The sequence below is a fragment of the Lepisosteus platostomus genome, chromosome 9, assembly GCF_059453375.1.
Source record: "Lepisosteus platostomus isolate fLepPlt1 chromosome 9, fLepPlt1.hap1, whole genome shotgun sequence".
In the NCBI taxonomy this organism is placed as follows: domain Eukaryota; kingdom Metazoa; phylum Chordata; class Actinopteri; order Semionotiformes; family Lepisosteidae; genus Lepisosteus; species Lepisosteus platostomus.
Genome location: NC_142619.1, coordinates 8,471,955 through 8,497,216, shown reverse-complemented (window position 1 = coordinate 8,497,216; position 25,262 = coordinate 8,471,955). Strand labels below are relative to the sequence as shown.

Below are 25,262 nucleotides of genomic sequence, written 5' to 3'. Positions count from 1 at the left end.
GAGGTGAAGCTCAGGCACAGAACAGCAGCAAGAGAGAAAACGTTTTTCTCTGACCTTCTCCTGCTAGCTAGGTTACCTTTATAGCAAGGTACAGATAAGTCTAGCAAACCTGCAATCCAATGGGGACTTCCTCATTTTATTGCACATTCTCATCCTCTGATTGAAAACACATTGGAGGGCTTGCTGCCCCCCCCTCTTCCCACTGTCAGACACTCATCATTTGTAACCGTCAGCAGTCTATGTATTATTTAGGAACAAGTAAAGGTTTATTCCATGCAGAAAAGAGAAGAACGTTTCTTCAGTTGTTGTCTTTTGGTGCGAAGAAGGCTCCACAGCTGAAACATTATTTTTCTTTTCTTCTTTTTTCAGCATAGAATCAACCTTTACTTGTTCCTTTGCAGCCTACACATGCTGACATAGCCACCTACTTGAACTATATAATATTTATATCAAAAGCACAAAGAAAGGTCTTTTATTAACAGTAGTACAAACAAAGAAGTTTAGTGAAAGCACTTTTATAAGGTCAGAGGTTGCACAGAGGATAGAGGCCTCTTAGCAATGCTATGGTAATAACCATGTTAAATATAAAAGATAAACTCCAATGCTTCACCTCTGAATTGTGAACTTGCTAGAGTCAACTGATATCTTTCGCGCTGCAAATCTTGGAGGACCTTCAGAGGGCACCCATCCAGGTTGGTAGGTGCATATGATGTTATCAAAACATTGCTATTCTGTTGGCAATGATCCAACAGAATTCATCACAATACAACAATCACAACATGTGATTAACTCATCACAATACTAGTAATACTAGGAATTTCAATCAAAATGCTATGATTTCATGAAACCAAGGCCACTCTCTCCCACCATTGTCTTTGAATTTCCAACCCTATTTTTCGACTTGGCGGAGAGGAATGATTCGAGAATCATTTACCCTTTTATCAGTGACCACATTCACGGACATGATATGCTATAGCTTAACCCAGCAGGCACTAATCATGCTGACGCAGCTACCTATTTGAACTACTTCAGTCTACTTCTGCTGCGACCCACTATGCCTTCCTCTAAATCTTTTTCTAGATCTCTTCATCATTCCTCCTCCTCCTCCCTGGGCCACTTGCCCCCTTCTCTAACTAAACCAGTGCTTACACCCGAAGAAGTCTCCACAGCCAAAACGTTGCATTTCCTTTCTTCTCTTTTCACCATGGAATAAACCTATTACTTGTTCCTTTGCAGGCACTTATCATGACTATACTCATGACAGGACACAAAACCAATGCCAGGCACACATACAAGCATTCACTCACTTGCAAACAGATAGTCTTCTAGAGACTAATATTAGATTAAAGGTTGGACAGCATGTCCCCACTAGGAAATTACAAGGAGAATATGCAAACTCCCCACAGGATGAACCCCAGTCCAGGACCAGAACCTTTGAGCTGTGAGGCAAAACTAACCTGCCTAATCTAGGATCATCCATCAAGCTACTTAGTCCAAAACAGGTCGGTGAAGAGCCAGAAGCTAACCCAGCACACAATGGGCACAAGGCAGCATACAGACTGGACAGAACACCAGTCAGGCAGGGCACACACACACACATAAGGGGAGGATAATTTAGAGGTTTTCAGGTAACCTAGGCATCACATTGTTGGACTGTGAAAGGAAACAACTGTATCCAAACAAAAATGTCCACCTAGTCCTCATATCTATTTAGCAAATACAAGTTCCTAAGCCTATAGCTTCTGGTTGGGCTGTGTTCAGGGTGTGTAGTCCTCCTCTGAGTCTGGGGGTTGGCCAGTCCTCTAGGGTGTGGTGTGTAGTTTGCTCAATTTCACAGGAGCAAAGAAGGTTTACCCTGATGCCCCATCTATAGCGCTTGGCAAGGTATGAGTCATGGCCAGTCACAAAGCAGTTCTGAGTGGACAACTCTTTCCTTGGAAGGTGAAAGCCAGGAGGTTGTGCGGTTGGGCAGGCGATTAAGTGTTTGATTGTCATGTCCAGTGATTCCCATTCTTGAGCCCAGGTGGAGTCTGCATCGAAGTCTTACTGAGGAGGGTTTTTCCAGACTGACTTTCTTGACGGCAGAGGCTTTGTTAGATTAAATATGTCCTGGTGCAGTGGCAGATGAACGGCGTTTTGGATATTTTGAGCATTTTGTGGGCGATTGCGAGTCGTCGGATGTGTGTTTGCTAGGACTGGGAGCCAGGGGAGTGAGGTGAAGTGAAGGGTTCCAGTGATGATGTGCAAGGTGACATCCAGCTGGGTGTCTACTCTGTGAGTGTCTGGTGATCTTGACCGGAAGGGGGACACAGTATTACACTGCTGAGAAAGATGACGCTATGTGCACAGGCTGAGGTCCAGGGGTGGTAGTGTTGTAACAGCAAGTTTGGAGATCAGACCATTCCCTGATTTGACCTTGGCTGCTGTTGTCTCCCAGGTTAGCATCCTTTCTAGGGTCATTCCAAAGTGTCTTGTAGTAGGATGGTGCTGCAGCTTCTGATTGTCCATGTGAATGTTGAGCTTTGATTACAGACTGTGCTGTCCACACAGGGGGAAGCACAGTCTGGAATTGAACCCAGGATCCTGGAGCTATGAGGCAGCAGTACCAAGGGCCGCCCATTCTAGGTTCAATGATTCTGAAACAGGCCAAAACCAAGATTTGATGGTTTGGATTATGTTGTCTGGCAACGAATAAGAATGATAGTGACCGCAGTGATACTGAGGGAATATTGAAGATACTGTATTGAAATGAAATTGACGACCAGCTGCTGTTAATCAGCATTTTTGGACAAAATGGCTCATCACATAAAAGAGAAAAGGGATTTTGCCCATGTGATCAAAGTGTTTAGGATTTTTTTAATCAAATGTTCTAGTTTTAATAATCATTTTCATTACATTGAAAATTATAAATAACATGACAACTTATACTGTACATTGGAAAGATGAATACATTATCCCACTGCAATCAGCCCTCTCTTACATTCTTAATACAGCTTTGCCAGCCAAGAACACTAAGAAAGGATTTTGCATATTCGCCTGATTTGCAACCTTACATGAGCGCTAAAAAGAGAGAGAATGAATTTCAAGGGCAGCTGTGAATAGTGCCCTTTTGTGCGCCTAGAGACTTCACCTATTGTCACAGAAAAAGGTCATTTTGTTTTACTTGGCTGTTTTGTATTTGAAAGCCAAATAGACAAATAACAGTCCTTATCAATGAGTAGGGAAATAATAAAATAAGTCTGTCTTTAGTGTCACAGTGGAAATTCTGGGAGTAATGTAAGGTTTGAGTCAGAACAGAGGCAGCAACTAAATAGGAAGGCCAGCTCAGAGTCTTCACTGTTCAAGCCTTACTCAAAGAGGACCACTCCAATTTGGAGGAAGAACATGAGTCAAAACCAACGAGGGAAAGGCCACTTTATCCTGTGTTATTCGGAGAGACCCAGCTCTTACTCTCCCAAGAATGAGCTAATCCTAAGAATCGTAATGAATCTAGCCATCAAAGTGATTTTTGTGCACAGCTTAATGGTGTTTCTAAAACTATCTTGATTGTTACAGTATTTCTTAAATGTCCCCTACATACAAAATTCCACTTCCATAAGGAAAATAAACACTTGCCTCACATTTAAAAAGAAATGTTTCACAAAGTCTTATTATTAAATACTAAACCTGAAAAGTGGAATATTTCAAATCAGAAATAAAGCATCGTACAGTTTAATCATTTATATACTGACCCCTAACTGGTCAATTGAGAACAGCAGGGAACAGGGGCTGTTTCAGTCTTATGTATTTATTAGTCTTTAACTATTTCCCAAACCTTAGATACCATCAAGGTATTTAACTGCCTTTCATTTACATTATGCCTCACTGGCTTTTTGCTTTCATAATGGTGCTGAATGGCACCCCAGTTGCTTGGGGCTGACCACACCTTAGCCCTAAGGGGTAATTGGTGTGAATGGTCATATATTTCTATGCATTTTGTATGCTAATGTGAGAGAGGGACTTGCACAAACAGGAGATCAAGGCAGAGGTGTCGTATTACAGGGCCAATCACATACGCTTTTGATCACAAACTGTTCTAATAGAATAATAACTATGGTTAAAATTGCTCTTTTAATGTCATTTCTGGGCTCTATACATACAAGGTGATTTCTTACATATACGTGTAAATATATACAGTGCCCCACAAAAGTACTCATACCCCTGCATAGTTTTCACATTTTGTTGCCCTAAAGCTTGCAGTTGTGACTTCTGAAACAAAAAAGAAGATTGGTTATACTGGAACTGTGAGGCCAATGACAAGTCTGAAAGAGCTACAGAGTTCAATAGCCAGGAAGATGGGATGCACAGGCAATAACAACCAGAACACTTCACAAATCCAGCCCATAATGCACGATGGCTAGAAGTTAGCCACAACTTAAAATAAAAACACATGGAATTTGCAACAATGAGTACACCTGAGTGTTCCTGGTCAAATATAGCAAAAAGGTGTTGTGGTCAGATGAGACCAAATTGGAACTTGTTGGTCCCATTGCTAAGTGTTACACTTTTGGCATAGATCCACCACTACAGTGTATCTCTGGACAGCTAATCATGGCGTTGGCAGCTTTGTGCTATGCGGAAGTCTCCCCTCAGCAGAGACTGGAAAGCTTCTTAGGACTGAAGGAAAATGAAAGCAGCAAAATAAAGGCAAACAATTGAGGAAAGTCTGTTAAAGAATTAAAACTGGGGCACAATTCACATTTCAGATCCAAAGTTGTGCTGGAGTGAATGTATTTGAGTGGCCCAGTTTTTTAGAAACAATCACAAGCAACATGAGAACGAGCACAAAATCTCACCAATCTGTGGTGCAAAGTTGGAAGAGACTTACTCAAGACAACTTTCAGATGTAATCATTGCCAAACTAGTTATTTTTACATTTAAAATAGGTCACAGTTCTGAATACTTATGCAATCAACAGATTTAGTTTTTTTTTATTTTTACATTTTACCCTTTTTCGGCATGTTTGCATGTAGAATGTTTTTTTTTCATGTTCAGTGAACATTCATGTCTTGAATAAAATATTAGCTAAATACAGGATAAATGTCCATGGAATTTCACAAAATGGGACAGCACAGTAAGTGTCAGAGTTTAAAATGATTTTATGCTTCACTACTCTTTTACAGTGTGTTGTTTCTTTCAATGCCCATACGAGGGCAGCACCAGCACATAAAATAAGTACAGCAGCTTTGTTCCAAAGCAGAACACCTGTTTCTGAGAAAGCTATTAACTAGTCTGTTCTTCCACTGTTTACTGCTTCTAGGGTAATTAGTCACTGTGTCATAAGACCTCTGCTGTCACCTCTATCATACTGGAATTTTTAACCAAAATCTGTCAACATATTGGGTAACTGCAGGAATGCCATTATTTTCATTAATAATTTAACTAATTTACCTTTGAATTCCATTTTTCAACTCAAAAGTGTGTTGATTAAGAATAACCTATTACAAAAAAAATACAAAGAAAAAACGAAAAAAGCAGTAATCCTTTAAATAGCTGCGCTATTCAATTTTTCAGTCTGCTCATGTTAATGCATAATACAGTACATCACTTTCAAGAACCATTGAGCTCTTAAATCTGCTAGCTCCTAACATAACACCATAACTAGTGTTATGTTAGCAAATATAACTTTATATTTCACTTATCAATCTAAATACTAATACTAATACTAATAATAATAATAATAATAATAATAATGATTCCTTACGCTTATATAGCACTTTTCTGGACACTCCATGCAAAGCAATTTACAGGTAATGGGGACTCCTCGCCACCACCACCAATGTGCAGCCCCCAAATTGATGATGCAACAGCAGCCACAGTGTGCCAGTACACTCACCTCACATCAGCTATCATTGGGAAGGAGAAGAGAGTAATGAAGCCAGTTCATAGATGGGGATTATTAGGAGGCCATGATTGGTAAAGACCAATGGGAAATTTGGCCAGGACACCGGGGTAACACCCTTACCCGAGAAACGCCCTGCGATTTTTAATGACCACAGGACCTCGGTTTTACATCACATCTGAAGGAGAGCGCCATTTTACAGTATAGTGTCACATCACCATACTGGGGCACAGACCACAGGGTGAGCAATATCTCATACAGGAACTGGAAGTGATTTCAAGCAAGTCCAATGCCAACCCATTAGTGCACTAGTGTCACTTTCCATTGAGGTTATAATGATGGATGGTATGTAAAAAATGAACTAACTGCTAATGTTACACTGGTTCCACCTGTTTCCAGTAGGATTGATATCTGGAGATTGTTGTGATCTGGTAGCAGCAGATGTCTGCCTCATGCTCCTCAAAGTTAAGCATTTGTACGCTAGTATTTTGGACAGTGTGTATTGTTTCTTGTCCGTGTTTTTAATGTTTCCAGGAAAAACGGATTCTTAAAATTCCTGTTCAAAGCAGACCAGCACAGTGCAAATGATACATCAGGGTATTGAACAAGTGAATCATATAACAGCTGAGAAAACAGCAGAGTTTTAAAACATGCAATGGAGGGCAGGTGTGTGAAGCAGTGGGTGAAAGCTCTAGCCTTATAACAAGAATCTTGTGTGTGCAAATGTCAGATAAGGCACTTGACCATAATACCCTTCAACACAGTACCGCACTAAGAAGAACACCATGACCCAGTGTGACAAAGTAACAAGTACTGACGGAGTTCAAAAATTGTTTTATTAGAAGAACAATACAGCAGATAAAAATATCCTCTCAATCATACAGCCTTTCAGAACTATTCATGTGCTTCAACAAGATGCACTCCCCAAAAGAAAAAGTAAGAAAAACAGCCATTTCTTCAATGTTTTTGTTATAGTGTATCGCCACAAGAACAAGGCCTCTCTTTAACTACAGAAGATGAAGAGGTCAAAGCACCCCTAATGAGAATGCAGTGAACACACATGCACTCAAACACAGGTTCCTGTCACAGTGATGAGCACTTTCCTGTAAGGCAAGTGAAGGGTCAGTCTAGTCCTGCTGGGATATTTCATCCACTAAATATTAACTGTTTCGAGAGTCCTGGTTTCAAAGAAAAAGTAAAAGCTAGTTCCCAGTGAAAAACAAAAATTGATCCAGTTTCTGCTCCTTCCCTGTTTTATTAGTAAAAATTCAACAGTTAATCTTCATCGTAAGTTCCTTGTGAGTCTTGTCTGCATTTAAAACCAGGTTCTGGAGTGAGGCTAAATGTACTGTAAACATTGTTATACTTTGGAGACATGCACGTTTGACTTTTAGCACAAAAAAAACAGATGGTCACCATGCCCTTTAGCTAATTACAGACATTTCTGAAGAACTTAACAATACTGAAATACTGTATGCAGATCTGGGGACATATCCACAAAAGGAAAGGCTAAATTAAGAGAACATTAAGTCATTAGTATTACAAGGAGACAGTTAAAACTCTGAAAAATAAAGTCTATGGCTTCTGGCCATTCCACTCAATAATGTGACAGTTCAATGTATTAAGAAGCAGGTGACAAGTCTGAAGAACAGGAATACGACTGTCTGCTCCTTTGTCTCATCTTGAGCAAACAACTGGGGAAAAAAAAAAGATTCAAGACAAGACAACTGGCAGTAAGGCACACTGGGAAATATTCACTGAACGCCTGTTTCATTCTGCAATGATTGAAGTTTCCAAATTTCTAAGAAGTCCTGTCTTTGGGTTTGTTTTTTTTCTAACCCATGTATTGCATTTTCTTTATTCATTTTCATTAAAAAAAAGTATTCAGTGAATGTGGCCCACGGTGCATTCCCGTCTCTCAATTAACTGAACTGTTGTGAATTTCATGGTACGATTCATGTGACGATTCATGAATTATTAGTCTATGACTCTGCTAATACCCATGAGGCTCAATGCACTTGCCAATATGTGTAAGATGGAGAAGAAGGGCATGTGGTAATCTTATAAATAAACTGGATTTGAACGTGCTCGCAATGCAATACTATGAAGATTGTTTCTTTGAAACTGATCTGTAATTTATCACCATTAGCCACCCCTGCTATTGTGTTGCAAATAATATTGGAATAATATTTAACTTTCAACATTACAGTAAATACTTATATACATTATTTGGATATCTGTGGGAGTGCTTTCATTATTCTGCACCATAACAAATACTCTTCCCACATAATCCAGCTACACTTTTTTAAATCAACTGTCAATGTTTTTAGATCACTTCATGTGTAAGAAACTGTCCCTTTGCTTCTTATGGACTGAATGAGAATCTACCCGACACTGACTACTCCTCAAGGAGCAAGAAACCAGAACAGAAATTCACTGCTAAGCAAGACAGAAGAGTGACAAAGCACTCTGTGGCCTCAGTTCAGAAAAGGTCAAGCTGTTGCAAGAGAAACTGGAGATAGTGAAAATAAGTGCAGACGGAGAACTGGGTCATTTGTGAAGGAGATGATGTCAAAGAATTGCACTTAGGTACCGAGACCTGCTGACTCAAGTGCATCTCTTCCCAGCAGCCATACACACTTTGTCAACAACACCAGATATATCACTGGGGCACAGCTAGAGGGACAGTATGACAGGACAACCCAGCCTGCATGTCAAAGAGTGCTTTATAACTGAGCTTTATAACTTAGATATAACAACTGCGGCAAAGGGTTCCTTCTTATGAGATGTTTAACTAAAGTCGAAAGGATGTATGTTGGAGAATATGCATCACAGTGCATTTACCATTAATCAGCCTCAGCTCTGTCCATCAACAATGAAGACAACTGAACAGCCCTTTCTTTAAAAAAAGGAGGGATGAACATTTTTGTAATATACTGCTGCTCCATGTAACCTCTTGTGTCTGTCCAAGAGTGGGTTAAAAAGTAATTTGAAACTAATTAAATCATCCTAAAAGCAAGACCCATTAGGGGCAATTAAAATTCCTATTTTTCACCAATTGCACACACCTTGACTGAAATCGACAGTCATGACTTTTGTTCGGTGCATCAACTAAGCCAAATGATTGACAAAGCAAAGAAACATCGGTGAGTAATCCACTACCAGAGATCCAGAGAAATTCTCCAACGGAGCCGAGTTTTTAAAGAGCAATTTCTTGTTTAGAAGAGCCTACAACCAGATAATTCAGTTTCTCACAATAACGCAATGAAAACACAAGATACAGTTGTTTTTTAAAGCATATTTCCATCTCATCAATGAATCTTTTGTTTTTCCTAGAGAAAAAGCACACTGGATAATTTTTCCTTAAAGCTCATTAGAGTATTTGTCTCTACAAGACGTTAGATGACAATCACTGGAAACCAGGATGAGTGAAATAATGTGCACATGTCCCAATTAACTCGCCGTTACAAACAGTTAATGTCTAGGTACAGGGGTACCTTAGAAGTTTTAAATCTCTTCAAAGGTAAGAAAAAAGCAGGCTTCCAAAATAAGGAAATAGCTGCTGTTTAGTGCTGGCCGATTCTAAAGCAATTTTATCCAACCTCCTTCCCCATCCAAAGCCATTTTTACAATCATTGATTCAGTCGACTGCTGGAAAGTGCTTAGTCGTTCTAACTTTTTTTTTTTTTACAGAGCAGCCACAGGCAACAAGATGGTACAGACAAGACATGGCGGAAAAGGAAAGGCAGATAAAAACTGCAAAGATCAAAGCAGAAGGGATCAGCCCAGCAACGCTCCACACAGTGGTTCAGATGAGATGGGGGAAAGGGAAAGGACGGAAAGGTTCTGCTGTCTTGCCCATTAAAGCAAAATTCACAGTCAGTTGAGCTGTCCATATTGCAGAAGCGCTTAAGGGTCTGACTTATGAAGTCAGGCCTGCCACTGTGAAGAAGGACGGTCTTCGCATTAAATAGGAAACCTGTTCAAAGCTCTGAACATCAATATCTCACACCTGCCTTGGAAAACGGGCAAAGGAGAGGACTAGGGGGATTATTGTGGCAGATGCCTGTGCCACTGTGATTAACCCTTTGACGTTTGGCTGTATCAGAATAGGCCTTGCTTTACCCGGAAAGCATCAATTCCCACTTTCTACTAGAAAATACAGAAGAGCACAAGCCATTTTCCCTGGGAGTCAAGCTGCATTTGTCTGACTTGTAGATCCTGGAGGTGCTGCTCACTTTCCTCAGGCTCATATTGTGCTCGAGCCCATAAAAGGAGCATTCAACCCCTGGGGCTGCTGGGGAGTGTCTCCAGCCTTACAGCCCCCCGGATCTCTCTTCAACTTTGTGCAAAGTCAATTTCAACAGTATGCGTGGCACTCCAGCAAACACTTTCTTTTTTTTAAAAAAAAAAAATCTCATTTAACTCGCTTCCAATTTTTTTTGTATTTTTTTTTATATGTATATAATACAAATTTATATAAGTGAAAGTTAGAAATCTTATTTACAAGACCTTTAAAAGCAGCTACAGCCCATTTTGGAAAAAAAGAATTCACCACACGAACTTCCCAGTAACTGTTTTTCTTTCCATAAATAAATATGGCATTCAGTAAAACCAGAACTTTTTTTTAGGCTTTTTTTTATAGTTTGCATCTATATAATTTATTATCTACATATATAATCTTTTTGGTAACCGTTCTCCCAACGGTTCAGCAAGACTTGGTGGTCAGACCTAGACCTTTTCCACCAGTGTCTTTTCCGCTTGGATGACAGACATGCTGCTCCAAATCGCTTGCTCCTTCTGACGTGGGTGCCCTCCGTCTCTGCTTCTTACAGAGCGCTGCTCTCGGTGCAGCCGCCCCCAGCAGTGTAGCGAAACTCCTGCAGGTTAGAGACGCCATGGAAGTGGACGAAGGCGCCGGCCACCACCAGGATGTGGAACAGCTGATGGGAGTGGAACTGATGGGAGAAGATGGGGAGGGAGAGAGGAAGTGGCGTGTTTAGCAGGCAGGGCAGCTCTGAAAACACAAGTGTGGTTAAAATGCCGAAACCCTGCCGAACACGTTCAATTTCGGATTCCTATAAAACCTGTCAAGGTGCATCCTCAGATAAGAACGTAATAATAATAATAATAATTATAATTATAATAATAATAATAAACTATTTTATATAGCGGCTTTAAAGGTGGCGTCTCAAAGTGCTTTACAGAATGACAACAACAAAAAATAAAAAGAATACACAAGATAAAACACAATTAGAATATATAGAGGAGACCGTGGATGGTGGTACTAAGAAAAGCAGAGGGGTGAAGAATGGAACCAGTTAAGTAAAGGTTTTTCTAAAGAAGAGGGTTTTGAGTCTGGATTTGAAGGAGTTTAGAGAAGGTGACTCTCTGATATCCTTGGGGAGAGAGTTCCAGAGCTTGGGGGCATAACAGGATAAGGCCCTGTCATATATTATATTGTTATATTAACTACACACCATTCTCATTGGCTCTCCTCTGTGTTGTATACATACCTACTACATTTGACACAGTTGTGGTATTGAGACATTTATTCACAAAGCCTGGATATGCATAATCGCCGCGGTATTCCACTAACGCTGGGTAACTGAAATCATGAAAAGGTCCACCCACTACAACACTGATCCACCCACTACAACACCATGCACCCTGGAAGTTGTGACAGATTTATAGTGAGGGGCTTGTAATTATTTGTTTTAATTCACAAGAGTTTCTTGAAGACATCTTCGTATCCCTACTTGTAGTCCTGGACTTGGAAAACCACCAGCTTTGGTTTAAGCCACTTCCCCCACCCCCCCACTTTTCCCAAAAACACAATTGGGAAAATATTTTGTAGACTCTTACAAAACACACCATTCTTAGTCATTTAAGTTCTCATATTAACAAAGGCAACAGTTTTAGCTCAAGACGAATATCCAATCAATAGAAAACAATTCACTAGAACTCATTTTTACTCTCATGAAATGCACCACACTTGCAGCCCTTGAAACAATATTCAACCTTACCACAGCGCTTTGCTTTTGTTTTCGGAAAATTCCTAATAATGGCGCACAGGTGCTAGAGCAGGATGCGAGAGCACAGTGTACATCACAGACAATATTCAGCTAGAAACGACACATTCCAGTAAGACGAATCAGGCGAAGCGGCATTTGTTATACCTTAAAAGACTTCTGTGTAAACACTGAGAGGGCTATAAGAAACTAAATACCTCACATACCGCATTTTTGACAATGATTTTTTTTATAACACTTTCCATTGGTTTGTTTTCCATCTGCAGCAATCTTTCAGCCTTTTATTGCTTCTTTTGTAAAACACCTTTTTGGAATTCCCTTGTAAAAGGCATTACTTAACCATCAATTTAAATGACTTGTATGACCAAAAACCCTGAGACTTCTCATAGTTTCTCAGCATTTGATAATGTGAACTAATCAGAGCTTAATCACTCTGAACAGCTCACCACACCTTAGTGATCCCATATTACATCTACTGTATAAGGAGTGTAGGTTGGAGACAGCTGGATGTTTCTCAACCTGAAATGTTCTATGAAACTAGATCTCAGAGACGGCAAATTTCACTTTTCACTGCCATGTACGTGTTAACTCAAGTCTTTAAGAGAGTACGAGCAGGAAAGTCAAATGAAATATTTGTGCAGTAAACACAATTCTAATTTCTCAAATGACTGCCAAAACGCCTTACTGCAGCAATGTCAAATTGCTGGCTCTGTTTTTTTTTTTAAGACGGAATTTCAATGTCTACCATAACTTCAACTTCAGGATTTGTGCAGGTTGGACAAAAACATAATTATGATTAATTGAATAAGTGTCATAAAAAACAAAACAAAATAGTGATGATTGATCATGTTTGTTCTTGCTAAGGTCACCCACCATAATTATGGTAAGGATAAATCAAATGGGGAATAGGCTCAGCAGTTTCATGTGGGACTACACCATGGAAAAAGAGAAGACACGGGTCATTCTGAAAAGAGTCAACTACAGCTTCTGCGAACTGAGGAAATACTCTGCATGGAAAAAGACGGCTGCTCCGTGACCCCACTGCCCTTAAGGTCCAGTATTCCCATGTGTGAAGTTTCCATCAGGAAGCTGAACTCCATCCCACTTCCTATACGACCAGCTTTTCTCCTACGGGGCAGAAGTCGGGGCACCAACCCCTGACCTAAGTCACACACTACTGCATGTGACTGGAGCCCAAGCCTCGTGCCACACAACACACACATCTGGGTTCAATCTGCAGAGCCCCAAATATAGAATGTGTCTACTTAATAAGACACAGATGCCGTTCTGCTTCCAGAGGGAATAATTGGAGGAGGGGTCACTGCAATATTGTAGGGGACAGGTGTTATTTTCTTCTGCCCTGCCAAAAATAGCCCAACCAGATCTCCGCTGTCCAGGCTAGGGTGCTTTCAGTATTTCAGTATTTCAGTAGATATACCAAGCCACTCTCCTGCCTGGGGGATTCTTGTTCAGAGAAAAACTGTTCACCTGCTCAAAACCATTTTCCATAGCCAACTCACAGGGGGCAAAAATTCTAGGTGGACAGGATTGCATCTAAAAGACAAAGGCTGGTTGTTTTATTGCATCTTTTCCACAAAAAAAAGAAACACTTATTGTAAAATCTAAATTAAAACTAAAATTTTCAAAATGAACACTTTTATAGGCGAATGGAGTTAAACATCAACAAAGATACAGAATTTCACACATTTTCTGTTGGATACAAGTCAAGACTTTGACCAGGTCACACAAACACATTCACTTTACCGCTTGTTAACCTGGAATCAATATATTTCTCATTTTCCTTTTCAGTTATTGTTGACTTAACCTCATTTACCTTTAAAAGTGTTTAGCTAGAGCACTCGAGTATTAATATAAACAGGACTTAATTCAGTGGACCATAATACCATACACACCTTCGTTACCTCTGTATCAATATTAATAAAATTAGTAGTCCTATGACAAAGGCTATATAGGCCTCACTCCCAGGCACACTTGGCACTGTGCAATGCCCAAAAAGCATATGATGAAAACTTAACAAAAATTGTAAATATAACTGTGAGGTAAAAGAATCACAAATAGAAAGTTCAAAATTACCCAGATGTCACACTTCCCAGGGAAGAACCGCTCGGGGATGCGGGCAGCATACAGGCATGCTCCAGTAATGTACAGGACAGCCATGAGGAAGAGCCAGCCCATCTGGCCCATAGTGGTGGCTCTGAGGAAGCCTTCAGAGATGACAAAATGCAGCGTGGGAACCACACCACTCAGCCCCAGGCCTACAAACACACCTGCGGGGAGACGACACACATTGCTTAACGTGCTGTGTACACACTGTAAGACACTGGTTCTGTGTTAAAGAGTTTATTTGGACTACACAACAGTTATAAAAAATTCCCATAAAGTAGTAGGAGAATTGAGAGAGGCACGAAGCTATTGTGGTGACAATGGCAATCATGATTGTTTTGGTATGAAACAAGTCAATGTGTAATGCTGGAAAATCAAAGTATGCCAAGGCAGCATTTCCCCAGAGTATGCAAGCAGCCAATTAATATTTATAATCTATATTCAAACACTGATCCAAGTTTAAGTTTAAAGCTTCTAAATATACAACATTAAAGCCTGCATCGATAAACTAAAACAGTGGTATATATTTCAATGTAAAATACTTTTAAACGTGAGATTTGGAAAGCATGTCCTTATAACTTTTTTACTTCAAAAACATTAATCAGATGCAAACAAGACCAAGTGTAAAAGAAGTTGAAACCTATCAAGGGGTTTAATTTACATCATTTTACTGCCACTATATTTTAGTTGGCCATTAAAAGAGAGAATCCCTGTGCCTGGCACCAGGGCAGTTTCCTATAATTGCACCATAAATGTCAGCAGGGAACTTTAGTGCATTATCTAAATGGCCTCTATAAAAGTGCCATAAATTGATAACTTGAGATTGTTTTTCTGTGGCCAATTAACTAATCCTAGCACTAAAGCTAAGGTTCAGGTTCCAAAGAGAATTTACAAAAACAACAGCCACATCAACAAAAAACTAGATTGGCCATTTAGATTTACTTGAGAAGATTGGTCGCATCTTGCTCTGTTATCTCCAATTTAACCCTATCCCAGGGTCCTAGATAGTTTAACATCCAGACCTCCACACTTCCCTCTCAGTGCATACTCAAAGCCTTGGCAGGCATTGCTATTGCTGTGTTTAGGCAAAACAAGGGAGACAAAGACAAAAATAGTGAAGCAATATATTGCACAGCAAAAAGAAAAGTCAGATATTATTCACTCAGAAATAAATGCATGTTATTAAAAAAATATATAAATTATATAAAACTAAAACTCTCAGTGACTGCTGTTCTTCAGGCGTGCTAGCGATTAAAATGCAGGAATGGCTGGGGACAGCTCTCAAACTCACCTGCCCTCACCCCACGGTATTGGGGTGTTGCAAAGCGATCCCACTGGGACACGACAATGGCAGAGATGCCCAAGACACAGATGACAATCAGGTAGATGAAGCAGGGCTGGGGAGAACAGTAGAAGGAGTAGTACAGCCAGGGAACAAAGCTGCCCATGATCAAGAAGGCAATGCCCGAGTAATCCAACCTGTAAAACAGACAGAATTGGTCAAGTCACCAAGTGACTGAAGCATCTTAGAAATTAGTCCACATTAGTTGACTGATCCAACCCACCATTTACAAAGGCGCTCTCAAACTATATGCAGTGCAGATAGCACTAATAACTACATTTAATAAACCTTTTTGACACTTTTGGCAAACTATTTTGGATATTTTAAAAACAAAAGCATGGGCCTACACATAATCAGTGCATATGGATGTAGTACAGACATGGTTTAAAGTCAATGCACAAAAGATGCTTAGGAAAATATCATCAGATTAATGACGGAATGGCTCCTCATATCCTACAACCCAATCACCATACGTCATCTATGCAGAGCCACTTACTTGGAGAACATGCGTGACACCCCTTCCGAGTGGCAGTACACAGTGTGGAACAGCCAAGAGAAGGAAAGGCAGAGAATGGCGCCCAGGAAAAACATGCCAATCACAATCTTCTCTTGGAATGGTGCCACAAATGTCATGTTGGGCCGGAACATGTAGACAATTCCCAGACACAGGAAGAACAGGCAGCCTGGAAGAAGGAAGAACAGACCAAATTCATACAACAGCACGGTACTGTCTGCATTTAGGGCTATCATCCGGTATCGCATGTATTCATTTAAACTGTCAGATTCAATACTATGACCAGTACAACTTCTCATTCTGCTACCCTTATAGATTTGCATCCATTCTCGACTGCAGTGCTAACAGCTTAGAGTGACCTCTAAGGAAAAAGTGTGCTGTGGCTGTTAAGCGTTCAGTGGTTTTGGTGGACTAACAGATGGCACTCTTCATTCTTCCCCCAAATCAATGCTGCAGCATTGAGACTGGGAAACTTCTGTAGCTGGTGGCATTCTTTGGATGAAACATTAAGTTGAGGTCCCAAATAATTGACCATTAAAGATTACATAGCACTCTTTGAAAGAGAAGGGGTTTTAACTCAAGTGCCCTGGTTAAATTCCACTTGGTGTGGTGCAATCTAGTTTTCTGAAAGCTCGATTTAATTTAGTTGAAGTAATTCTCCACTGCTCCACCTACACAAAACAACTGCTATTGGGTACTACACTTCAGTAGCAGATGAAGTGGGTCCCTTCTTATATGTAAAGTGCTTTGGGATCTTCAGATCGCCTTACAAATACAATTAATTATCCAACTGTGTAAGTATTTGAAACGTTCCACTCAACACCACACTGTATGGCTGTTGGTTTACCCGGTGTGTTCCTATAAACCTGTCCTAGTTGTAATGAAACGATGCGAACGAACACAAGTCTTTTTGAAATGCATACAGAAATAAGCAACTTGTTAACTATTCACTTATTTAAAACCACAGTGCTAGAGAAATAAACATTTATCTTTCGATGCCCATATATTCTACAATTGTTAGTATGATGTCATTTCAATAGCATAACATTCATACAATTAAATCAAAAATTGTCTCTCAAACTATTAAAAAACCAAAAGCCACCAACTGATAATCTAACGATACTGTAACTCCAAAAAGGCTGCTGTCTGCTCTGATTGTTCTTTTTTTTCTAAATCCAGGAACTGACAGAAACGTGATGCTGCTGATAAACTGAATCCAGTCCAAATGACACTGGAATACAGCAGCAGGATCAAATTAAAAGCCTGATCTGGTCTCTATCAAGATTAAATGAAACAGTGATCAAACTCTACTGTTCTGACGAAGCAGACGAAACTCAAGGACACTGCCACACTACACCTGGAGTGCGCCAGACAGGAACTCACCAGGGCGCTTAATAACTATTGGTTGTGGAATTATGAAATAAAAAATATTTCACAATTAACTGGAAGATTCTATATTGACCCAATGCATCATACCCGCAGTCAGCTAGCAAATAAAGATATAAACAGGATTAATGGAGTAAATGATCTTGACAGTTGTGAAACGTTTAATCTTTTTAGTATCTTAATCAAGAAAAACAGCATATGGAGACAGCTAAGAGTCAATTATTTCAAAAGGAAATATGAAGTTGTAATACGAAGAATTATCCAAATTACTGGATTTGTATTTCTTTAAGTAAACCTAACATACTTCAATCTTATAATGTATGCAATTTTATTTCACTTTTTGTAAGGAAAGTTTATTCAAATCTAATGCACTACCAAAACACTGCAGTGTATGTTAATTCAATAGGGAATAAATGTATAAAGTCTTTATTTTCCCAATAGGATAAAATATATACATCATAAAAAACAATGGTAATCAAGTAAAACTCTTTCCGATTTTTGGAGAGGGCTGAAATCTCTTGCTTAGTTCACCAACATTTCTATAGCTGAGCTCTCAAACACAGGCAGAGTTTGGGTTTTGGAGCTCAAAAAACCAAATTGTGTGCTCTTCAGCAGAGTTTGATATAATTAAGATATGCAAGTTCTTCAGGGAGGGGAATCTGGATGAGACAAGTGAAGACTTTTAACAAGCGTTTTTCCAGCTCCCCTATTTTTCCCTGTGGGAATAGCTACCAACTGTACTGTGAAACAGGAAACAATTATTCAGTGAACGCCACTCCAACCTTTCTGGTTAGAGTAAAATTTAAGTTAACATAAAAGAACCTGAGCTGCTAACTACTACTATTGCTGACCACAAAGAAGATGACATAACCCAAAGAACAGATGACACCATATACATGAGTATGAAATGCAGTTTTTGTGAGGTACCTGTTCTGTGTTAACAGACCTCTCCTGTCACCCAAACACCCCTGAAATATGCCCCACACAGCTTTCTCACCACATTATGCCCAAAATGGAGGATACATGTGTGTTCCTATCCAATTATGAGAGCAGATATCTCCTTGGTCTTATCGCAATAAAAATAGTATTTTGCCAGCACTAACCACTAGGTGGCATTAAAAACATTCACAATGAATTGTAAAACACCATGCATTTTTCAATTTGTGATGAATAAACAATATTCATTTGCTACTTAATTAGCTTCTGCTTTTGTTGTTTCTAGCAGTTATATGAAATGTCCCTGCTGCACAAAATTTCTCAAAAAGTATTTCCAGAAGACCTGTGCTTTCAAAAAGAGACTAAGTTTACAATTTGCTTTTAGTACATTAATACAAAAATGTATTGAGGTGACATGTTCGATGCAATTAAGCCTAACCTAAATCACGATTGATAATATTTTAAGGTGCCCTACAACCTAGACTGATCCTATTTTTGGATAAGAGATAAATCTTTCAAGATGTTTTACTCCAAATAATCTTGAAAAAAGAATTGCAATATTTCCTTAGTTGTAATGTTCGTTACATTTCTGACAATTTCACATAATTTTATGTTCTCTGGGGACAAATTCCCTTCATTGCTCAGCGGTTAGATGCTTCTTTTTACATGCATTAAGCAAAAATAAAAATCCCTTTCTGTGAAACTTGGTAATGAGCATGTAGTATCAAGGCAAACTGTGCCTGCTAGTATTTCATACAGTAAAGGATACATTAGTGGTGTATTTCAGGAGAGATGATTATGATTACGAAAAGCACTCTTCATTACTGCAATGATAAGGCTGTCAACTCCAAGACTTAGTGGGCAGACAAACATTCACCTCCAACTGTTAATACATTTCAAGAGTTATAATAGCTAACTGCCTTAGTCATTCCTCAACATGCCATGGAAACAGCTTTTCTCACAAAAGCAACTCGACACTGGGGTAAAATGGCACGAGACTCCCATTTCTGGAAAATTGATCACACTGCATTCAAGAAGATGGCTCTAAAATGCAACTCAGATGTTGACAGTTATTTCCATTCAGCTTTTAATGTCATAATGCAAAAATGTAATAATGCAGTGATGGTTAAATTCATTATAGATAATTACCGTGTGGCACATGAGCACAATATTTCAATATCTGCCTACAGTAGCTAATTGCTAGAGGAGAAATGTTTACTCCAGAGTTCCAGACCCTCTGGGCTTAGATAACAGACCTCTTTTTTTAATGTTTTGCCGTTCATCACTGTTACATCAGGGCAACTTCATCCTTCCTCACATTACCCATATAAAACTGTTACACGTAATTAATTTACAACAGATTATACGAGCTGGTAGATCTCAACCAGTCAACCATATTGCTGGTTCTGTCCTGTCTGTACTGACTTTACTTACACTGTTTTTGCAATGTGTAACTGATTTTTGTTTTTAGGTTAATAATAATAATAATAATAATAATAATAATAATAGCTTACACTTATATAGCACTTTTCTGGACATTCCACTCAAAGCGCTTTACAGGTAATGGGGATCCCCTCCACCACCACCAATGTGCAGCATCCACCTGGATGATGCGATGGCAGCTATAGTGCACCAGAACGCTCACCACACATCAGCTATCAGTGGGGAGGAGAGCAGAGTAATGAAGCCAATTCATAGAGGGGGATTGTTAGGAGGCCATGATTGATAAAGGGCGATGGGAAATTTGGCCAGGGCGCCGGGGTACACCCCTACTCTTTTCGAGAAACGCCTGGGATTTTTAATGACCACAGAGAGTCAGGACCTCGGTTTTACGTCTCATCCGAAGGACGGCGCCTGTTTACAGTATAGTGTCCCCGTCACTACACTGGGGCATTAGGACCCACATGAGCCGCAGGGTGAGTGCCCCCTGCTGGCCCCACTAACACCTCTTTCAGCAGCAATCTTAGTTTTTCCCAGGAGGTCTCCATCCAGGTACTGACCAGGCTCACACCTGCTTAGCTTCAGTGGGTTGCCAATTGTGAGATACAGGGTGATATGGCTGCTAGCTATGTGTTTGGGAGGCTACTGTTAACCCACAGGCAACATACACCCTGGCATCTTCAGGATAGGAAAACTATCATTCCACATCACCTGCATTAATGTAGCAAACATAAGGTAACATGTATACTATGAGATGTTGTATTTTGATGCACTTCATGTTGGAAAGGCTACCAGCACTAGAAAGCACTACATAATGCGGTCTGCTCTTACCTAATAAGTGAGTCCAGATGTTGCCAGTCTCCGTGTGGATTCTGAAGATGCTCTTGAAGCAGGCTCTGAAGGAGGGCATGGGTGGCCTGTGGCCATGCAGAAGGTAGTCATTGTCCTTTAGCCAGTCAGGCAGCACATCATGGGGTATAACCCGCCACCTTCCTTCCCAGACCTAGGAAAAGACGATGAAAAAGCTGTCTCTATGTACTTGTTGCATGGTGTTCAGAGAAGATGGGTTATTGAAAGCAAGTTGGAGCTTTCTACAATCAAATAAGGATTCACATTTATCTTTGATCTAACAAAAACACCATATAATCAGTTGGAAACAAGGCAGGCTGAATGGCATTTCTCAACTATTATCCCTTTATGATTTATAAAATATTATGCCAAACAACAAAAAGGCTTTACATGCAAAAGCATTGTACTGCTATTCTTAGCTCATAAACTACAGAGTAAGGATATCCCCATCAGGTAGCCTATCTGGATGAGGAAAGAAGGGTAGGGGTTTTTGGAAGATAACAAATACACTATCCAGCAGGGCCAAGAGAAAACTCCAAGCAAATTCAGCCCCTGCCGTGCTACAGCTGCAAACTCATTCTGTATGAATATGCAGATATCAGATGGGAGTGGGCACTAGCAGACGATCTTTAGGTGACCAGTGATTTTCTAGCCAATTCAAAGTTTAAGTTTCTGTATTTATCTCACAGCCTCATAACCAGCATATTTCCATCCATTTTGTGGCAGATTAAGCTGCACTTGGGGGAAAAAAACACACTGGTAAACTACTGCAGCCAACATGGTTTTTCACACTTCTGCCTATAAAAACGCTCACAGCTGTCTTGAGGTACGATTTCATTTTTAAACCCAGCGGGAGGAAAAAAGATCTGTACTGTTTAAGGTTACCAAAACAATCGCACGTAATCCCAACTGTCTGTAATGAAAATCCGAGAGTCTATCAATCCTGTTTTAGAGGCAGAAGGGTATTTTTTTGGCTTTAAGGACTCCCAAGGACTCTATGGGCTACAGGCAGGGAGGGGGCAGGCTGTTTACCAGCAATACAAAAACTCTGTCTTCTTGCAAAATCTATTTAAGTGCAAGGTCAAGGATATTATATGCAGCTATCGGCAAAACCATTCAGATGCAGCAAGGACACAAGCAGTTACTGTACTCATATGTGCCCCGGGTGTCAACAATACCATACTGCAGCGTGTTTATTGGACGGAAAAAAATGTTTTAATTTATAATGACAAAAATAAACTGTATGGTGCTTACTTATGCTTTTACCTTACCTATTATTTCAGTCTCCTATAAACGATCTATCCTGATGCAAATACCTAATACTCCTAAAATGAATACTATTAAGCTTTATTCACTAATAAAATACCCTTTCGGTATAAAATGTGACTACAATGTTTTACTTGGCAGTGAAGTACAAACCGCAGGGTGTAACAAGGCCTGATGGGTAGCTTTAATATCAGAGCAGGCAGAGATACAAACACCAGTATGTCTTTGGCTAAAAACTGGTCATGCACGGATATGGCTGTAATTTTCTTTTCATTTTTCCCTGCATCATTCACTAAGCTGACTCACATTTGTTGTGAAAGCTCATCCACGGGATGAATCCATGGACAGGGAGCAGGACAGTGAATTGCACAACGATCCGCAGCCGAAAGGGAATCCAAGTGCTGCAGGCTGTGTAACCCTCAAACATGTTCATCTCATTTGTCACATCATTAAAATTAGACAGGAATTCAATTTGAATGGTTTGCTAATTAGTTATGTGTAAGTGTTGCGTCTATTAGTTAGGCTATGCACAAAGCCTAACTGATAGATGCAACAGAACAATAATAATACAGGAAAACAAAGAGACAGTAGTCCCAGAGGAGTTTGCTTTTTTGAGAACAAAACGTTATTGAATTCTCCTCGCATGACACATCATGCAAAGGCCTGTAATCAATTCCATAAAGCAGATGTATTATGCCCAAACAAAAATACAGAAGAGTAATCTATACCTTTTTACAGGAGATTCAGGAACAGCGGAAACACCTGAGTCAAATAAGTCACATAGCTCATTTAAAAGTCACCAAATCATTTCCATTAACTTTTGGAGCTTATTTACAGTATATAAAATATTTTTTTCGGCATTCTCTAACACTGCAGTGTAAGGAATTCTGTGTATATTATACATCTCTATGTTACACATTATAGATTTCTATGTAAATGTTGCTCAAGTCACTAAGCCTCCTTTGAGGAACTTGCTGTATGTCCGTCAGCGCATGCAAGAATGGTGTCACTGAGACGATCAAACATGAACTCACCTGAATCCAGAACCCCATGTCGTACATTAATCATCGCCGGCACGCAAGGTGAGTGGATAAAAAAGGAGGGACACAATTAGAATCAAACGCCACAAAAAGAGACATGTTTCTCACAAAGAATTCCACATATTTCTGATATGAGGCAAACGATATTGTAAACTAAATACACTGATGCAAGACACATTGCATTACTCTTTCGGTCTTTAAACCTGCGGTGTAGAAAGATCTTGATCAGGAGGTAAGTGGATCTTGCTGGTCTCTGTATTGTTTGTTACAGACCTTGTCTCTTTTCAGGATTAAGTGGCAATAACCGATTGTGTCATTGACTAGTCCTGAACAAGCAGGAGGGGTGTTGGGTTTAAATGCACGTCTGTGTCCTGGTGTGGTTGTTGAGAAAGTTATGAAAAATATTTTTGCAAGAAGTATTACTTGAGTAGACCAAGTAAGACCAGTATGGTTCTAAATCCTACTGTTGAGCACTCAAGTGAAATGACTATTTTTTTGTGTTCATTTTGCTCTGTACTGTCCCTGCACTATTTTCTATTTCATTATGTTTTTAGAGGCTTCTGCAGGATTTTTTGGGGGTGTTTGGGGAATTTCTGTTTTCCTGATATTTCTCATTTCCCCTGTAAAGAAACCATGCTTATTCATTTGAGTGGTGTTCTTTTTCTCCTTAACATCATATATGACTCAAAGAAGCATTACTTTTCTGACTAAAATACCCTCACAAAGATAGGAAACCCACATGAACCTGTCCTTGGAAAACAAATTCTTCTTTAATCAACCAAAAGGCATCTTCCTAAAAATTTAAAAGTGGCAGAAGTATTTGTTCAGGTCTAGGTTTGAGCTTCTTTCCGGTTGCACAGGCAAAATAAAGGGTCAATGGGAGTTTTGTAACTAATATGTAAATACAAAGGCACGTGCGAGTGAAGATATTACTGGGTGGGGTTTACCTTGTGTACAAACTCCTCCATCCTCTCCATGGCGTGATGGGCCTGCAGCAGCGGGGTCATCCCCATGAAGCCTTCGTCTGCACTCTTCTCCTGCTCCTCCTCTTCCTCGCTCTCCTGAGCTCTGCACCCTTCAGGCTTGGGAACATCCTGAACAAAAAAGACCAAGGTCAGTCGACACCTAACCCAGCGCCCAGCGCTGCCTTGAGACATAATCATTGGCAAGGAACTACCCACTGTGGAAGAAAATACTCACTTCACTACTGAACTCCTAATAAAAAAGGTAAAAAATTGTAGGAGATTGCAGCATGTCATTTGTGCAAATGATCATTTTGCTTAAAGGACCTATGCTTGTATACATCTCATATTCAATTATTGGCAACATAATCATTTGAATATGTAAGTGAAAAGTAATGCTATGAAATATATTAACCTTATTTTAATAATGTATTGATAAAGGGCACAGAAACATGGGGAAACTATTACAAACATGGGGGCATGACATTTCTTGAGAGCCATTTACTTCACCATATAAAAATGGCCAGTAGCGTCCCTCACCAGGAAAAAGCAGACCGAAGATGAATGGAGGTATAAAACTGATCCAAACCTAAATCTCATCCAAATCCAAGTCTGGAATGGGCATTAAGTTACAGCTCTTAACACTTGATCCCTAAACAGTAGATTGCACTGCAAACACAGAGACTACAACTAAACACGTTTCTGTTTATTAGTCCCAGTCAAAATTCTTGGTGTCCTACTAAGGCCAGATAAAATGTTCCTATAAACAAAACAAACAGGATCCCAAAGTGTACTGTTACCAGGCAACATACTAAACCACACATTCACGGCACAGTATAGGAGTACATTATGCAGCTGATAAATACTGCATCGACCCCCCTGACCCCGCTTATACCAGCTCTGAGGTTTCTGTGTAGCCACAGCCCCAGTTCCCTCATTAATCTTCTCAGCAGCAGCAAAATTGCCGTATTGAGAGATAAAGATGAAAAAAAAAGGAATATGTAATGTAAGTCATTTATCATGATACTTCCCGCTACGGCATACAGTGCTTATTAAGCAAAACTAATTAGCTCGAGGATACGCTGAAAAGTAGCCTCCAGGCCCTGAATCTAGCAGAGCATCTCCTCACTACAAGGGGGGAATTTATGGCAATTTTTCTGCCAGCAAACTCATCCTGTCCTTTGTGGAAGGCCTGGAAACCTCACCCTGCGGTCCATGTGGGTCCTAATGCCCCAGTATAGTGACGGGGACACTACTGTAAACAGGCGCCGTCCTTCGGATGAGACGTAAAACCGAGGTCCTGACTCTCTGTGGTCATTAAAAATCCCAGGGCGTTTCTCGAAAAGAGTAGGGGTGTAACCCCGGCGTCCTGGCCAAATTTCCCATTGGCCCTTACCAATTGGCCTCCTAATAATCCCCATCTATGAACTGGCTTCATTACTCTGCTCTCCTCCCTACGGATAGCTGATGTGTGGTGAGCATTCTGGCAC

At 40.0% G+C, this 25,262-nt stretch overlaps 1 protein-coding gene across 1 annotated transcript in view; it reads right to left on the bottom strand.

The window, feature by feature from the left end:
- Positions 1 to 6,695: 6,695 nt before the first annotated feature.
- The window catches only part of adipor2 (adiponectin receptor 2), a 55,200-nt gene continuing 36,633 nt past the window's right edge, over positions 6,696 to 25,262 (bottom strand). Inside the window, exons 3-8 of the mRNA XM_088646801.1 lie at positions 23,758 to 23,904; positions 20,487 to 20,658; positions 15,876 to 16,062; positions 15,329 to 15,516; positions 14,008 to 14,201; positions 6,696 to 10,839 (exon numbers count right to left, since the gene is read on the bottom strand). Of these exons, the coding sequence (XP_088502927.1) occupies positions 10,711 to 10,839; positions 14,008 to 14,201; positions 15,329 to 15,516; positions 15,876 to 16,062; positions 20,487 to 20,658; positions 23,758 to 23,904 (1,017 nt within the window). The 3' untranslated portion in view covers positions 6,696 to 10,710. The remainder of the gene's footprint in view (positions 10,840 to 14,007; positions 14,202 to 15,328; positions 15,517 to 15,875; positions 16,063 to 20,486; positions 20,659 to 23,757; positions 23,905 to 25,262) is intronic.